General features: G+C 40.9%; 1 protein-coding gene across 7 annotated transcripts in view; it reads right to left on the reverse strand.

The window, feature by feature from the left end:
• plekha1b (pleckstrin homology domain containing, family A (phosphoinositide binding specific) member 1b) overlaps positions 1-18,303 on the reverse strand; it is a 29,056-nt gene extending 10,753 nt beyond the window's left edge. For 2 of the 7 annotated variants that reach the window (XM_046069291.1, XM_046069289.1), the window contains exons 1-8: positions 17,930-18,212; positions 12,616-12,801; positions 9,729-9,785; positions 9,284-9,329; positions 8,124-8,221; positions 5,817-5,942; positions 4,415-4,552; positions 2,795-2,863 (exon numbers count right to left, since the gene is read on the reverse strand). In XM_046069291.1, the coding sequence (XP_045925247.1) occupies positions 2,795-2,863; positions 4,415-4,552; positions 5,817-5,942; positions 8,124-8,221; positions 9,284-9,329; positions 9,729-9,785; positions 12,616-12,756 (675 nt within the window). In that variant the 5' untranslated portion in view covers positions 12,757-12,801; positions 17,930-18,212. Of the gene's footprint in view, positions 1-2,794; positions 2,864-4,414; positions 4,553-5,816; positions 5,943-8,123; positions 8,222-9,283; positions 9,330-9,728; positions 9,786-12,615; positions 12,802-17,929; positions 18,213-18,238 lie in introns of those variants that run through there. The other 5 variants (XR_006828144.1, XM_046069287.1, XM_046069290.1 and 2 more) reach the window with 5 other exon arrangements.
• Between the last annotated feature and the right edge of the window lie 644 nt (positions 18,304-18,947).

Here is an 18,947-nt window from a genome sequence, read left to right on the forward strand (position 1 = left end):
TGAAAATTACAGGCTATTTAAATGATGTGTGGTGTACTGCATTTGCCTTTCCTGTCTCACTTCAGATGTGGCATGTGATCTTTACAGCAACGCTCTGTCTTCTGTAGCTGTTAAGAGGGTTTTAGCTGAAATTCAGCTTGTGCCTCGACACTTTGTAAGTGATATCAGGGTATTTTTGACTAGATTCAGGCTATAAACAGTATGTTTTCTTAACATTAAAGTGATCAGCACCAATCATGACCTCACAGTTTTAATTGTCTGGCAGCGGTGGGACAAAGAAATGGCAGGGATCCCACCAGCTAGCTAGCTTTCCTCACAGTTCAGGATATTTTGAAATAGCGTACATCTTCAGTGACACAAACTAATAGAGTAGTGCAGTGGTCGGCAATAGGCGGCCCGCGGGTCACAATTGGCCCTCCAGCAATAATATCTGGCCTGCGGTCAGATTGCTTTGATAGCAGAAAAATAAAAAATGAATAAAATCATAGCGGCTGATGCTGAAATCGATCTCAGTCATGACAGCTACAGTTCCTCACATAATCCCTTCCTCTTAAGTGATTGTGCCTCCAAAATAAAAGCGCAAGAAAGTTTATTGAGAGCTTTTACTCTGAAAAGTTCTGAAGGACATTCGAAAGAATACTTGATTCTTGACAAACCTCTGAAAAAGCCGACAGTAAACGTGTGATTGGATTCCCCTGAATTTCCTCAGGGAAATGAAAATAAGTTTCCACAGCTTTATGGATGTGGATCAAACACCGGGACGCACACGCAGTGCAGCACATGCTTTACTGTGAGCATGTGAAAAAGTGTCCTTATAGGCTAATCAATTTGTTTAACAAGAGAGGGGGAAAAAAGTTGTGCATATATGGGCATCCAGTAAAATTCCCTTTCATTTTACAGTAGGGCTGTGCGATATGATGATATCTGTCGTTTGACAACAGAAAAACGTCTATTGTTTACAATTTATATTTATGTATTGTGTCGCAAATTCCACATTTAAACATAATGTTTTGGTAAGTGAACGCAGTGAAGTTAGTTTTACGTACGTTCTTCCACATGTGCCGGTATTGAAGGGAAGAAATTTGCATTAAATAGAATGGACGAGCCACATAACACCAGTGATGTGCAATACCACTTAATTCCTATACAATCCAATACCAAGTAATACCCAGGCTGGTACTGCCGATTTTTACATATTTTATTATAATTCAATTCAAAATAACAGCTGCATAATGTCAAGACATCGAACTACTGTCATATTTTTTAATTATAATAAAAATATCCTGCTCAGAACTGCCTCTTCATAACATCATCATATTATTTGGACTTCGTCTCAGATGTTTAGGGAAGTTTGCAGTGTTGCCAAAGTATTTCACCGTCTTTGCACACACATCACACACAGCGTCATTATTACCTTCACAGCTAAAAAAAAAACAAAAAAAAAACAGCCAGACGTGACTGCTTTCACAGTCAGCCAGAGTCATTCTTCAGTCGTGGGAAATATAAACTTGAAAGAAGCTCCGTCACAGAGCCGTAGTGCAAGCATCAGTTTGACAGGCGGAAGGAGAAGTAGTTCCTATCAACCGAGTATAATTAGACAGTACTTATGATAAAGTTTAGATATCGATCCTTTTATACGAGTATCGATCCTAGAGCAGGAATCCACAAACAGGCTAACGTTAGTTACATTACTTGCTGTGTATGGTATTTGTCATGGTGTTGGATTTCTCCAGAATAGCTTACCCCACCTTTATAATGCAGAGAAATATCCTGAGTTACATTTAGAAATGTCATTTTTCATTGAATTTCCAAAAATCGGGATATGATTTTTTTTCGTCAGATCGTAGTGCTGTAGGTCGTAAGTAGACACGAGACTCTCCCGGTTGAATCATCAGTATCAAAAGATGGACAAATGTATTAATAGAAAATATCTGGTTCTTTGATAAAAATAAAAAAAAAAGGAAATGAAAAAAGGAAATTCAGTAAGCAGAAGCCAAAGATTTCACGTTAAAAAAAAACATCCAGTAATTTAAATCAGTTCACTTTCAGATTCTGGGTCAGTTTTGGATGAATTATATATATTTTAAATACCATGATGAAGCGATCCTGAAACAATTCAATCTGATCAGAAGATAAACCTATAATAATCTCAAATGATCCAAAGGGCTTCTGTGATTCCAAGTTTCGAATTGGTAACTCGCGGTGGGTAGAAATACCTCTGAAACCAGCAGCAGCTCACGCTTCACAGCTCTGTTCTCTGTTTCTCTTTGTCTCCTCTTAAAGTTACACATTTACTTTTGTCTCCTCGTGACACTGACTTGTATTATTTAAGATTCAAGATTTTGATTCAATAGTTGCCACTCTACATGCATGACTGTTTAATACCTACGATGGGAAATATAAAAGGCATGAACACAGTATGCACACACACACACACACACACAGGGTGTGTCCATTTATGTGCACAGACAGGCTGTGGTTAGGACTCGCTAATCTGTCCACACGTGGATCATTTGAGGAGGTATTCAGGACACATGCCGCTGCAAGTAGACACACACATCTAATTGAGGGCAAAACAAGCTTTGCCACACACACACACACACACACACACACACACACACACACTTTGGGTGTTCTGCTGCTTTCAAACATTTGTACAGTGTTGCTGTATTAAGCCAACAGTCAGTGTGCTAACATGTACTTAAGTAACCCGGTTGCAGCCAGCTTCCTGCTGTAACATGATTTCTTTAATGTACCAGTTCACTTAAATATCTTTGAAAACACATTTCCTCACCAGGTCAGATTTGTAGTAGCTCAGAGCGTTTTCATCCAGCATGAAGTATCTCCTCTTCCAGTTCTTCATCTGAGGAAGATATTATTGCCAGTTTAGCCACTGTAACTTAAGTTTTGTTATGGTTGAAACTCACAAAAACACACGACACATAATGACTTTAGGACTGTTGTCAGTTAATATATCTTTGGGTCTCTTTCGCTGTTGGTCAGAAGAAACATCACACTGGACTCTGGTGACTTGTTTTGGCATTTAACAATATTTGTTTGACATTTTTAAGACTAAATAAGGGATCAAGTAAACAAGAAAATATTTAATATCCTGGCAGTGTGCCCTAGAGCACCCCATAAATTTAAAGTATCGGACAAAACAAACAACATCTCAATGATTTAGGAATTATTTTTAAAGTTTGTCTTTAGGGCGGCAATAGAGGAAATCATGACAGTTGGGTATCGTTTCAAATGTTACGATACCAGTACCCTTAAAGTGATACCGATACCAATAGAGTACTTCATTCGATACTTTGCATAAAACGCCACCTGTTGAAGCCATAGTAGTTTATTGGTAGCCTATTATTATTTTTATTGTTGTTATGGACAAGCAAGGTGATCTATTTTATTTTATATTTTTGTTTCAAAACACTGTAACATAAAAAGTATTGGGAAATTGTATCAGATCCTCCTCATCCTGATTAGGTCGTCCTCACAGGCGACAGCTTGGGAGTTTTTTTATCTTTGAATAAGAGAGGAGAAGTGAAATAGTTTAGTGATCAAATAAGTTGTAGGAAACAAATTTAAGGGAAATTTTTGATACGCGTGTTGAAAATAAAGTGAATTGAAAAATCCCCTTTTTCCTTTAGTGGTGAGTCGCAAACCTCCAAAAACGACTGTCACAAGTATAAAAAGAGAAAGCAGTCAGATTAAAAAAAGTCACTAAACTAAAGACTCTCAAACAGAGTAAAGAGAATCTGCAGGTCCAGCCGATCAAACCAACAGGCACATAAGGGGAAAAAAAGGGCTGCTCTTCTCTTTCTTTCGGTGTGTTGGTTGCGTGTTTGGTTGCAAGCAAAACTACACAAATAGTCATTTTTTGCTGCGATCTGGTTACAAAAAGTTTCGAATGAAGTTCTGGTTTGCCCGGGCTGTTTCGGTCGATATCATAAAAGGTACCGAGCAGCGATACCCGTCCCTACAAGACCTTCTTCTTTCTTTCTTATTTCTTCATACAAGTTGACATTTCAGCCTACTGATGTGGCTAGAGAAAGATTAAGTCATCGCCATTAACATTAGGAATCATCCGCTGCATTTGCACCAACTATAGACGGGCAACTGCTGCATCATTCAGACAAGTAAATACTGAAGTACAGGAGTCCAGGAGAGAGGAAATGAAGGTGTTGTTTGACTATGTTTTGAGGGAGCATCAGTTTTACTTTGGCAATATTTCTGATTTATAAATAGTACGACTGAACAAGACTCCTAATGAGCTGATTGAATTTGAGGCATTGATCAAACACAACTCCTACATTATTGGCTGAAAGGTTAAAGTTGGATGCTCATGGGTGAGGGCTAACAATGTTTAAAATACAATCAGGACCAATAACCACAACTGTACGTGTACCCTTACCAAGGCTCCCTGTTTGACGCAGTATCCGACCTTGATCATGGCCTGGTCCTGCATTCCCCTGGACAGGAAGTATGGCAGTTGATTCTGACCCCGCTTCAAACCCCCACGCTCTGCCCCGTTCTGCCCCTCGCCCTGCTCCTAAAACACACAAATATAATGTAATATGGAACATTGTCTCGTAATATTGACAAAACAGAACATTTAATTTGGAAGACCTTATAACAAATAGCCCCTTATTTACACATCCAGCAAATACAAAGCAACGCTAGCATCCATGTGGAGTCGTGTTTCTGTCCAATATTTACTCTCCTTTAAGCTTTTGTGTGGTTTCTACAAACTACTGAGACAAATATCTGGCTTTTAAGCTGCTAAATGCTCCACTATATTCACCAGCTAGTTGCTAACTTACTAACTCTGTTTGGTGCTGGGCAGGTAGAGCACAGTGAGTTTAACAAGAGCCTTTTCACTGAACACAGCTAAGTAGCAGGCTTTAAAGCCAAAATGAGCTGAAGGATGCAAAAACACTCCACACAGAACTGAGGAGAGCTGCAGAGTAATGATGTGCGAGTTTGTCACTACACAAGTAGTCATGTGATTCATCGTTATATGAAAATGCTGATTATAGTCACTTTAAAGTCATCACACATCATTTCAGTTGTACACAGTGTCAACATGTAACATATCATCCAATAAATAACACAGTATTTTAAAGGTGAGCAGAGAAAGTTGCATATAACAAGAAGCAGAAATGTGGAGGTATATTCCTCATGTCTTTCTTTCTTCTGAACAGGAAGCCTTACGACTGCTGTCTAAAATTACTGAATTTTGCCCTCAAACTCCAACTTATTCTCAAGAATAACACATTTTGTGCTCACAGTTGTCTCCCAGCCTCAGTTTACATCTTCAGATTAATTTGTCAAAGGTTCAAAATCATTGCAGCAGAACCAAATATTATCTTTCTTACTACTCGTCAACTCTCTTTCTACCTCCACACCAACGGATTTGTTTCAATTTCGCATGTGTAGTCTTCAATCGACACCGACTCAAGTGACATCACTTGAGGACATTTATCAGGCTTCCTCTGGAGACACAAAAGGCTTAATACTACTATATTATTACTATTATAGTACTACTACCTGTGTAGTGCATAGGAAGGTAATAGTAGTTTTCAAAACCTCTAAAACAGACTTTGACGTTTAAAATTGATGCATTTCTCCGTTGACGCTGCATAACATTCGTAGCTGAGTGTAGGTGTGTTTACTTTTCCAGTCATAAAATTTAAACCAGCCGTCACTCGTCTGTGTTGACGCGTGTTGGGTCACGTGTTTGAGGCTGCATACCATCACAGACAGGACCGGACCTGTTGGAACTGCTGCTGCCAACAACAGTGCGTGTGTGTTACCTGTGTAGCGGTGATGATAGGGACTCCTCCTATAATCTCAGTCTTGTAGGAGACCTGTTTCATGGCTCCAAGTCCTTCCTGGGGAAACTCTATGTGGGCGGTGTGGCCCTCGCCTGGCTTTGGCACCTAAAAACACAGCACGAGATTAACAAAACTCCTGTCTGTCAATCACATGGCTTATATATATATATATATATATATATATATACACACATATACACACACACACACAGTTTTTTTAGAGTTTGAGGTTTAAACTAGCTTATCATTTTTTCTTTATCTCTTCAAGGATCTTTTAACTTAGCTTTTGTCTCCAAACTGCACCCACAATAAGAAAAATATAAATATCACCGCTCTTATTCTTTAAAACACACAAATGACACCAGCTACACTGTTGCTCTTTTAATTAACCTTTATTTAAGCAGGGGAAAAAAACCCATTGAGATAAAATCTCTTTTTCAAGGGCGCCCTGGCCAAGAAAGGGAGCAGGACAGCAAATCTATCAGTACAAATATAAAATAACAGTACAAAATTCAATTAAAACATTTACCCTTTTAGCTGCAAAAGCAACAGACGCAATCCACTATCTGACCCGTACATTAAAAATTAAATCAGTAGTTAAAATACATCATAGCTCTGGGTGACATGTTCCTTCATCATTATTATTTTTGCTCCATCCCACATATACTCACTGTCCTGCTGAAAAAATTGTGGATTAATCCACTGCTGAAAATAGTCCCCAACAAATGGACCATTTCCTCCTGATGTTTGCTAAAAACTACATTACTGAGGTGGGTTTTTTTTTAATTTAACAATATATTTGTGAGAACGGATGAACTACCCATATGACAGTCCCTCCAGGATTTCACAATCGCAACGTTTAAGACACAGTAATTCAATTTTGACCAATCACCACAGTTTTTCTGCAAATCTGACCTATCATCGCCATTTCGTACAAACTCACTCCCTTGTTTAGATGACTCAGCAGACATGTGTGATACCAAAGTCTCACATTTACCTAGAAAAATAACAGCAAAGGGCCGTGATAAACAGAATCCAGATCTTCTTTATGAAAGCGGTGTTTGCGGTCGAACATAAAGGAAATCGTCTACTGACTACACATAGACACGGGCAGCTGCGCCCTAAGCTCTAAAAGAATCAAAGTAAGTTGGTTTAAATATGCAGGGTTAGGGGTAACGTTGTGTACAAATGAAGAATATTTTGTTGTGATACTTTAACTGCTTTGTTTTGCCTTTCTTTCTGGAAGGTTACTTAGTGGTTTTGTACCCATCAGATCAAGTTCCTTCACCTTTCACTTTTTCCCACATTTTTCATTGCAAAAAAATGGCCAAGGACATCGCAGCTTTCATCGTCCCTTCAGGATTTCGGCGGCCTGCCTGAAAACGTCCGTGCCCGTCACCTGTGAAAGCAACGAAACTACTCTGGCGCAGTGGATCAGGCTCGCTGTCAGCCAGCCAGCCCTTTCAGCAATGACCTTCTGTGGCTTCCCCTCTTTGTGGAGGGGGCCAATGAGCGTCTTCTGGACAGCTGTCAAGTCACTAGTCTTCCCCTTGATTGTGGTTGTGTGAATTGAACCAAACTGAGATCTTCTCAGGTCAACATTTCTGTATTACACATTCTTTATTCTCATATTTTGAGATGTGGATTTTGGATTTCCATGAGCTGGAAGCCGTAAACATCAAGATTAAAGGCCTAAAATATTTCACTCTAACTATAATGAATCTAAAATATCTGAAAGTTCCACTTTTTGAACCTGTATATAGCAATTGTAAATCACTTTGGATAAAATGCGTGAGCTAAATGACTAATTAATAAAAGCTGCTGCAAAATCAGCCATTTTAGGCCACAATAATCACAGAAAAGGTCGGCGAAAACCTGGAGGGACTGACATTGACAGCTGAGTTTCTCTACAAAAAGCTTGCCTTTGGTGTGGGAGACCCGGGTTCGATTCCCACTGTGAGACAGCCAACTTTGTGTCCCTGAGCAAGACACTTAATCCCTCGTTGCTCCAGAGGCGTGCGGCCTAATGTAAAATGTAAAAGGAACCGAGATTCCCGCCACTCCCCAAGCGACAACAGACCTCTGCCGCTGCAGGTGGACATGAGACCCTGCTGTTCCTTGTTCTTTTTCCCTTCACACTCTGTTAAGCCTGAACTGAACTTTATCTCTCTGGCCTGATGGGTAATTTTCCATCTGCTGCAGCCTGAGGCAGAGCAGGCTACAACAATGGGAGAAACAGGGTCACCTATTGATCCATTAGTGAGTGTGTGTGTGTGTGAGGCTCACAGTAATCTTGGTAGCGTTGTTGAGAACACTGATCCATTCCACCAAATCCTGCTGGTCGTTGGCCTGCAGATAAAACTTCCTCATTCCCGCATTTATAACTGCAGAGAGGGAAAGACACAGAGCGAAATTTAAATGTGTTGTGTGTTAACTTCTTCTTACTTGAAACACTAGGCCAGAAAACAGAAAAGCTCTGAGCTTCATGCAAATCCTGATCTAAAAATATCAGTTTGTTTCTGGTTTCTCAGAGGCAGAGGATGTGTGTGTGTGTGCATGTGTATGTCAACATCCCATCCAGACGCAAATACCCGCGCACGCACACACACATACACAGAGGTCAGGTCAGGGTTATTGCACAGTTTCCTCCTATTGAGTGACAAAAAGCTACTGTTGGCCACCAGCGGAACAACAACAAGCAGCAAGGGACAAAAGAGAGGAAACAAACCAAACGGGAGAGGAACACGGGGAGGGAAAGAGGAGAAAAGGGACAAGGAAGGGCTGAAGGGGAGAAACAAGGAAGGAAATAAACAAGGAAGGAGTGGGAATGAATGAGAAAGGATAGAGGAGAGAGGGTTGGACAAAGGAAGTAAAAGAAAGTTGGAAAAGAAAAGCAGTCCACTGCATGGCCAAAGGGGACACCTGAGCATTGCAACCATATGTGGCCACGGACATTAATCTGCTGCTTTGACAGCCTCTCCTCTTCTGATTTCACTCTTTCCACCAGATGTTGGAAGCTGCTCCCATTAAGAGCATCAGTGAGGTCCAACATTGATGTTGGTGATCAGGTCTGGCTCTCACTCAAAAGATGTTGGATGGGGTTGAGGTCAGAACTCTGTGCAGGCCAGTCAAGTTCTTCTTCACCAGACTGGGAAAATCTTTTTTTTACGGACCTGGCTGTTTTGCACAGATTTGCATTGTCGTAGTGAAACAGGAAAGAGACAAACACAAACTGTAGCCACGAAGGTGGAAGCTAACTATTGTTTCAAATATCATTGTATATTGTAGCCACACGATTTCCCTTCAGTGGAAATAAGGAACCTATTCAGGAAAAAACAGACCGATGTACAGAAAAGTATGTGACCAGAGGTAGAGTGCAGGTACAGAGGGAGGGAGAGATAAAGACAGCGAGGTAGATAGGGAGAAGAAAAGGAAGATGAACTTACCAAAGCAGAACTCTGCCTTTGGTCTGAGTTTGGTGGCATCGCTGACCTGAACGAGAGAGAGAGCAGAGGAAATACTGTTAAAATTTGCACTACACTTAAATGAAAACCTGACTACTGCTACTTATCACCAAAACCATTTAGAGACAGCAGAGAAGAAGAAGAAGAAGAAGAAGAAGAAGAAGAAGCCAGAAACCAGGAGTCTACATGCTGATGCTTAGCATATGTAATAATTACCACGATCACCGTCTCAGTTTAGCATCTTTAGCATTAAACCCAAGTACAACTGAACAACTGTTTGGGAATCAATTAGCTTAGCAGGTGTTTGGTGAGAAATCAAAGTAATGGACACACTGAAATGTTGTGTGAGAGAGAGAGACAGAGACAGAGAGACAGAGACAGAGACAGAGAGGAGAGAGAGGAGACAGGAGAGAGAGAGAGGACTAACCTTGGAGATGTAGGTGAGTTTGAGAGATCCCACGTTCTCTGCACCTTTAGGCAGATTCTGAACAAGGAAACAAAAGTACAACCATCAGCGTCATTATTGTTGTTATTTGTAGTAACAGTAGTTGGAGTACAAGTAGAAATAACAGACAAACAGCAGTAGTAAAGGTAGTTTTATTGGAAAACAAGGACCGGGTTTGTTACTCATTCCTTTAAAAAACGCTGCTGGGGCTTGGTGAGATGGTGGAAATCAATATCACAACATTAATAATTAGTATTTTTTTAAATGTCTATATACGTATAACACAATACTGTATGCAAAATAATTTACTACAAGTTCAAGGCAATGAAAGAATTAATGTTCCGCTGTTCAGACAAAGATCTTCATGCATAAAACATGAACTTCAGTAACATTTTCTGTTAGTTTCCACTTGGATTTTGCTCAGAATCATTCATTTGGAAAAACACAAGACAAGACCTAAGAGCTGAACGCAGCGTCGTAGTTTTGGTTAAAAAGCAAACGTTTCCTGACAGTTTAAACACAAAATCAAGAGCCTAAAACTGATCAGCTGATCAGCTGATCACTATGAATTTTCTAAGTTATTTCTGGCCATTTGATTATATTTACCGGTTACATTTGATTTGGATAGTCTGCCTAATCTATAGTTTGTACAGTGTTTGTAACATTTAAACAGCTTATTAGTTCAAATTCAACTGATTCTCAAAAAAAACCTGTTTTCTGATATTACACCCCTGTGGTTAAGCTTTGATTAGGGTAAATGTTAGTGGATTTATTATAATTTCAGATAATAGTATAGGCTGCAATTTAGCTTACTACGACTATAACATTAATTCCAGTTGTGAAAAACAGCAGTTTTGTTTTTAAAACGGTTTTATGACAGTGGTTCCCAACATGAGGACCCTACGAGGAGTTATATATCTGAAAGATCATGAGAAGATCAAGAGGAGATGGAAGCAGTTTCTTTCCTCAGGCTTGCCTCTAATGCATTTGTGCATTATTAAAACTATTTTACCACATCACGCCTCAAGAAAATATAAACATAAATAATGGTTTAAATGATTAAAATAGATATTTAATCTGCGCTGAGTGGTCACAAGTCCACATAGCTTCATTTTAAGGGGTCACAAGCTAAAAAAGCTCGAGAAACGCAGGTCTTCAGGATGTTTCAGAAGACAAATCTGAAATGTTTTTAAGATATCAATACCAGCAGCAACTTTTAGTTAACAATCAAAACTGGCAGCTGAAGCCAAAAACCTGACCTGGTATCTGTCTGAAGCTGTTGTGGTTGAGGAATTTCCTGAGCTGTGGGGAATGTTGCTACTGCTACTACTAACCTTTTCAGTTTCTGTTCTGGTTCCTGTTTCTCTGCTCGGTTTGGCACAGATGATCTGTCAAACCTGTCAGATGTATCTGATAAGAGCGGTAAACCTTTTCACTCACTCTCCTTTTACAGCTTCAACCAACCGCACTCAAATCTGTGTTGGGGCGCAGTTCTGCTTTCCTTTGTTAAGGCCTTGTATAGGTCACACTGCAAACACCTCACCTTCCTCTGGTTACATATCTTCTGCCTCACTACTGGTTTATTCTTTTTACTGTAAAGAGCATTGAGACTTGTGTGACTATGCAGTTTACAGAGAAGAGGACAGTTCACCTCAGTTCACATTAAAGATCAACTTAATCAGAGAGCAGAGACAAGCTAAATAGTTAGAGGCAGAGCATCACAGTGGGCATTTAGTTAACAACTCTTAATGCCAACAAGTCAGAAGAAAAGTGGGACAATGAACTGATTGTGTGTGTGTGTGTGTGTGTGTGTGTGTGTGTGTGTGTGTGTGTGTGTGTGTGTGTGTGTGTATCAAGATATACATTGATCAGCCATAACATTATGACCACCTGGTCTACTGTGTGTTCTGACACTTTTCTTCACCTTTCGCTCCCCCACATGCATCAATGAGCCTCGGCCGCCCATGACCCTGTCACCAGTTCACCGCTTTTCTTTGTGTGTGTTCAATGTTCACCTGCTGCCCAAAATATCCCACCCACTGACATGTGCTGTGGTAATGAGATAATCAGTGTTATTTGATTGTTGGTGGTCATAATGTTCTGGCTGATCAGTGTATCTGTATACTGCATATATCTGATCTGTGGAACTCCATCCAAAAAACTATAAAATGAGCCTCACTGTTGCGCTGGGTCACATGTTCTTTCATCACCATGAACACGCACACTGTAGTTTATTCTGACTCAGTCCCACGCACGCCGTCCTGCTGCCCCAAATACTCACTAGAGCGCCAAATGTGGATTAATCCACCGATGAAAATAGTCCCCAACAGATGCACTATTTCCTCCTGTTTGACCAGCTGTTTTGGAAAATTACTGAGCATTTAAAAAAAATATCTATTTGTGACCATTGTGTGAGATTTATGTCTTCAGTAGGAGACAAGGGACGAGGGGCTGATTGGTTTCTCAGGTTTCTGAGAGTCTGCAACTAAAATGCAACCTTTGAAATAAACATTAATACAGAGTTGATTGTCTTGTGCATTTGAGAGTTGACTTTGACTTGAAAATATAAAAAGGCAACTAAACGGATGATTATTTCCCAGAAGCAAGTGGATTTTCATAGTAAACTGGAATAAACTAACTGATAGTGTGCAGCGAACATGTTTTTTGAACTTTTAAATGATGCGTCACATTAATTTCCTTATTAAAAGTACAAATAAATAAATGCATCAGCACCAGAATCAGCATCATGGTACCAGAGCACTACATAAACACACACATACTCATGTGGATTCGATGGTCACATGGGAGTAGGTGTTCTCAATCACGTGTATCATATTTATCTGCACACACCATCCACACACAGTCTCACCTGAGGGTTGTCCATGTACCACAGCAGGTTGCCCTGCTGAGTGTCCAGGATGAAGTATCGCCGCAGGAACTTGCCGCTGCTCTCAATCTCCTCGATGTCCAGAAAACCGCAGATGCGATTTTGTCGGTCCACGTAAGGCATCGCAACCCCGACCAGCTCAGCCCACCCTGGGGCATCACAGGAACGCTGCCAGGAGGCGGGACAGATCGACATTTAATGTTACCTCAGGTTAAAGCTGCAGTGAGGTTGCATGCTTGTAATAAAGTTAGTTTAATGCACTGCTGTCAGAAAATATTCTGATGGTGACACATGTTGTCCTGCTGGCACTGTACCCATTCCTGCACATGACAAATTTATATGCATGAACACCCACAAAAAATTAACAGTCCGCTAATATTGAGGGACAGAAAGTAGCTGTGCAAATGAATCGTCAACATTTATTATTAATCTTTTGTTTGTGTGCTCAGGATATGGTAATTGGTCTGTACTCAGCACCTTTCTAGTCTTCTGACCACAGTAAGTGCTTTTCTCAATGTCACATTAACCCGTTTTATACACATTCATACACTGATGTCAGAGGATAAAGTGCCAACTGCTCATCAGAGACAGAAATGAACGTTTCACATGCCAATGGAGCAATTTGGGTTGATTCAGTATCTTGCCCAAGGACTCTTGGGACATGCAGACTGGAGGAGCCGAGGGGTTCTAACCACCAATCTTCCAATCTGTGGGCAACCCGCTTAACCCTCTGAGCCACAACCGCCCTATAAAGCATAGATTGGAAGCAGAGGGAAAGCCCAGCTCTTATTGTTGTATCTCTTCAACAAATTGATAATGAAGGACTGTTTCACATGATCACAGTAAAGCATGTGTCCGGTGTTGGATACGCATCCATCAACCTACAGATGCTTTTTCATTTCCCCAGTATCTCCAGGCAAAGGAAACACTCTTGTGCTTTTATTGTGTAGGAAAAACCACCAAAGAGGAAGTGATAATGTGAGTAACTGTTGCAGTCATGACTGAGATCTATTTCAGGATCAAATTACCAGATATTACTGCTGTCTGCCAGTTTTGGCGATGGGCCATAATCACTGAGAGAAGTAACATGTTCCTCTAGCTAATGCTGTAAAATATGCTGTGTGATTGTAATTTCATGTAACGTTATTCTCCAGCGCTGCGTTTTGGCTTTGTTATGTGGACAGAAAAATGTGCCGGTTACGTTCGGGAGACAGCTGATGAATATTATTGGCATTAAAACTGTACAGCATGGAAGCTCAGATCAGACAGATTAACTTCACATTTTCCAGCCCTGGTGGAAAACATTTATTTTTACTGCAAACAGCGTTATGATAAGACACTGGCTTACATTTCCATGTTATCTGTCAGTGGCCAAGATCATGCCTGCACTAGATGTTCTTCATTAACTTATGGATGTTAGTCCAGATGAGCCAACCCTCCCAAGATGTAGGCCTAACAAAATGCATGATTACAGTTCAGTAATATTATATAATACAGGAGTATTCGCCCTTCCAACTGAGCCAATCGCGCCTCAGAGATCAAGATGTATTTAACAACCTTATCTGGCAACCTGTGCTTTAGCTGGCGACGGCTGGACGGATGCACACACTGTTTTAACATAAAAAAAACCCCAACACGTTACTTTTCGTGAAATCACAAATTGCTGTTTTTACACGTCGGTTCATTAAGACAGCTTTGGAGTGTATGCTAAGCTAGGCTAACCACGTTCCTCACATTTCGCACTTAACGCACAGACATGAAATTTATATAAATATTTTCATCTCTCTCTCAGAAAGAAAGCAAAAAAAAAACAAAAAACGCACAAAACGTCTCTAAATGCTGAACTGCTCTTTTAACACAAAGTAAATCATGTTTAACATTAGCTGGAGTCTCTGACATCAGCAGGCTCTTGGTGTCCTCCCCGGTGATGCCCGGTGATGCTTGTTTTGGGGGCTTTTGCTTTCCCTCTGGTCTTCAGCAGATGACACAGATGATTGAGATGTTGTGAGTGAGGCGAGAAACATGCACTGTCCCAAACTCCGGGGAGAATTTAGAGTCACGACAATGAAACAATATCTTCAGTAATATTTTCTGACTGCTCTGTGTTTGAGAGGTTTGACTAATATGCGAGTGAGAAACTGTCCGGGCTGCTGAGCTTCGTGCCTTTTAAAACCTTCAGCTCCCTCTCAGACAAAACGTGTTGCAACTAGCAGGCTAAACCGCCTACAAACACGATTCAAAAACTTGGGGGAGGATTTGAATGCAGCCTCTTTCTCTACTTCAACTTTCAGTTTGAAGCTTTTCTTGCTTTCTTTTTTTTTTTTTAAACATGCTATGTTGCAGAACAGGAATGTCCTTTTCTGTGTGTGTAAAACCACAAATATTTAGTGTTAGATGCCATGCAGTACGTCACTGCTGCCTGCAAACAATGAAGGCACTAACACACACGCAGCATGTTTGACTGACAGCTTCCTTTGAGGTTGTCACTTGAGGTTGTGTGTGTGTGTGTGTGTGTGTGTGTGTGTGTGTGTGTGTGTGTGTGTGTGTGTGTGTGTGTGTGTGTGTGTGTGAGCTATGGTTTATTGCTGTTAATCTCTGCAAACTTTAACTGGCACACTTGAAATCAATGGCTGTGTGCAGACTTTCAGTGGGTGTCTTCACACTGCCGACAGCAGGGGAGTAGTCTCTGGGTGTCAAACCTCAATTCTACTTTTATTTTACTATTATTTGACTCGGGTTCCACCAGCTATTCATAAATCCGTCACTAAGTGTGTGTGTGTGTGTTTGTGTGGTTCTTTGTAACTATTGGTGTTGTGATGGTCCTTCGTCACAATGAGCTAGTTTCAAACTAGTAATGTACAAAATTCGGTTTGACATTTTTGGTTCTGCGCTTAATCGCGTTCTTTCCGAGAGTTAGATGAGAGGATCGACACCAGCCTGCAGCCGGTCAGCTAAGCTTAAGAAACTTCTAGCCTGGCTCTGATAGACTCATCTGAAGTGATACCCAGCGCTCCTCATCTGTGATTCTGGATATTTTGGGCAACCTGATTTATCTTGTGTTGGTGGAGGCAACTCAACATCTAGTTCTGAATCGGGTGTGTGTACTGCCACATGTGGTCTGGTTGAACAGCCATGGTTTCTGTCATGGTATGATGAAATAGGGAGAACCGGTTCCAAGTTGGAACCGTTACCAAATTTCCAAGAACGCTAACATTTCGATTCTGCTTATCAGTTCAAAGCTTTTTTGCATATTTCTGCTGTGAGCATTTTACAGTCTATAACAGAGCTGAAGAAGTCCCTTGGATGAGGGACGAAACGTCTGCCAGTATCTTCAACCAAGTCCAGTTGCTCTTGACTTTAACCTTCGTTGGATACAGTCTATAAACGATGCCTCATTTGTTACGTCAACAAAGCATGAAGAAGATAATCCTTCTGTTTCCAGTCTTGAACCATGGCGGGCCGCAGCAAACGCTCCAAAGTTTGGCTTAGCAAAATGCACCAGCTGCATTAAGGAGGTTTGGTGCGAGGGTGGAAGCAGCTCCAATATGACGAGTTTCCTTCAACACGGCGTGAATCTGAAGGAACGCTTCACCGCGTTCACCGTGTCACGCTCTCCCAGCTACACTGACAGTAGCAACGTCTCAGGTAGAAAACACAGGTGAGCTGACGTTCACCTTTTATACTGAAGGGGAATGAATGATATCTACAGATGATTCAATATAGATTTTTCCTTAGAGACGAGTCCCTAGAGACGCCCCTCTACTACAGAGACTCCTTTCAGCCGTGAAGGGGAAGAGGAGCGAGGAGGAAGAGGGTGAAGATCACCGAGCGCTGACAAGATCTGCGGTGAAGGAACCAGAACCGAGATTCGGTAAGTAGAATCGGAACTGATCGATACCCAACCCTGCTGTGCAGCCAGCAACAGGCTACGGCGAGTCAATCAGAGCCGTTGGCTAACGAGTAGTGATTCTTTCATTAATGGCCCCCCTCAAACAGACACAACCAGCTGGATCCTGCAGAGCAAAAGGAACGTGGATGATCCGGTGGTACTCGAGCACTGGCCTTGATGCGTGTACACTCGTTACACATGGGAAAAAAAGGTAACAATGGAGAAAAGGGAGATCTGGATGGAACTGCCATGTTTTAAAAGGCCATTGTTGTGACTTCTGCATCTGTTTCCCTCGTTGGCTTGGCTCTCATTGGCCGTTTACTCCCACACACTGCAGGACACATGGTGATTGCATCAAACATGGAGGCCGGCTGGTTCTGATCAACCAAGCTCAAAGTTTATTACGTTTTATTTTAAGGATTACCCAAAAATCCCTTTTAATTTAACTTCAGTTATATCTTCTGTAAATTATAAGTGTTTCTTTGCACTGCCTGATAACTATGGGGAATAGTGTGTCCTTAAATTGTAATTTTTTACTTACAAACTTACAGAAGAAACCTCAGTTCTACTTATTATTTGGTTTTGGTTCCACCAGCTATTTGTATATCGTGTGTAATTCTTTGTAACTTCTGTAGTTATGATGTCCTACGTCACAATGAGCTAGTTTCAAACTAGTAATTTACTAAATTGGGTTTGAAATTTTTGATGAGGTGCCTAATCGTGTTCTTTTCGAAAGTCAGATGAGAAGATCAAACTGTGATTCTGGATATTGGGGAACCAACTAACAAACTCACAGAAGCCATATTTTTAAATATTTAGTCTGATGATCTGAAAATGATCTGATCTGCCTTGAAAACCCAGTTTGTGCAAAACATACTGTATACTGTGGTATACTCGCATAATGTAAAATATTACAGCTCTCCTCCAGTGGATGGTTATTTACAGGTGAGTGTCGAGGGCTGGGAAGCCAGTGAGTTGTGGTTTCCCACCAATAGACCTGCTTTTTCTTACAATCCAAAACTAAACTGCACATTTATTATAGGAAACCTTTAAAACGTCATGCAGCTACTGAAACAAAACGGCATGACTGAGATCAGTATAAACTCACCCTGTATGACAGCAAGGCAACACTTATTTTCATTATTGATTAATCTACCAGGTATTTTCCTGACAAAACACCATTTCAGAATAAGAGACACACTTTAAAGTCTATAATATAATATCAACAGGATGGTGAGTGTAAAACAAACATACAAGAGCCCAAACTCTTCAATCAATCACAGGCACCACTACAGATTTCTATGGGGAGATAAGGAGATCTGAAATGCATTAAAGCGTGCAACTCACTACTGAGCAACACAGACACACAATGAAGATGATTGGAAATCTCATTGAATTAACTGTTACCGTGCATTACACTCCTGTCGCCGTTAGCTTTCATTTAGATGTCATCCACGTACACAGCGTCACATCTACACAAGCATAGCATCCATTTAAACGGGCATCGGTGCACGATTCCTCCCTGTGGAGATCAAACTGTTGTCCCAGGCCTAAACACATCGACCGAGCTCCTCTCCCGCCTCCATTAGCCGTCTGATCGACACTTTCAACTTAGTAATTATTATTTTTATAAATGATATGAGGCCGCGTACAGCGCAGTCTGCCGTGTGGCGGCACACGGGCTGTAAACGCTGCGGATTGTGGTTTCGTACTTACACAGTTCGGCTCAGTCCGAGTCCAGTGTGGCAGCTGTCAGGACCCAGCGCAAAGTTACACGCAAGAAGAGCGTTCAACCGCTTCCGGTTCTAGCTTTAAAAATAAAAGCGTTTTCCGATAACGGCGCTACTTCCGTGTGGACTTCGAAGTAAAACACCAACATGTTTCGGATTTGAAAGAAAAATGTTTAACTGCTACACGAGATGAGAAGAAGAAAGTGGTAATATGTCACACCTAAAAAGATAAAAGGATTAAGCTATAGCTAATATGAACATATTTAACACCTAACACAATAAAGGTTGATCATACTAAAAGACAAAAAACAAAGAAACAAAAACAGTGGGTCAGTCTCAACAACAGCACACACACAACACACACACACACACACACACACACACACACACACACACACACACACACACCAAGCCAAACTGTCAGACCATATAACAAACATGGTACAATAGCAACAAGATACATTTTTGGCAGATATGTGCAAAAAACAATATTGCTGGGACAGAAAGAAACAATAGATGTTTAGCTGATCTAAACAATAATGAACCAGTGTCAAAGTTTAAAAAGTGTAAAAATTACAATCTGCCTTTTCACAATCAATTCTGAGCAGCGCTCTGTGGAGACTGCAGGAATTTGATGGTACTGCCTAGAAATAGTCTGGTGCAAAATCATCCACAGATTAAACAAATGGGATATA

Source organism: Micropterus dolomieu, linkage group LG14, assembly GCF_021292245.1.
Source record: "Micropterus dolomieu isolate WLL.071019.BEF.003 ecotype Adirondacks linkage group LG14, ASM2129224v1, whole genome shotgun sequence".
Taxonomy (NCBI): Eukaryota; Metazoa; Chordata; class Actinopteri; order Centrarchiformes; family Centrarchidae; genus Micropterus; species Micropterus dolomieu.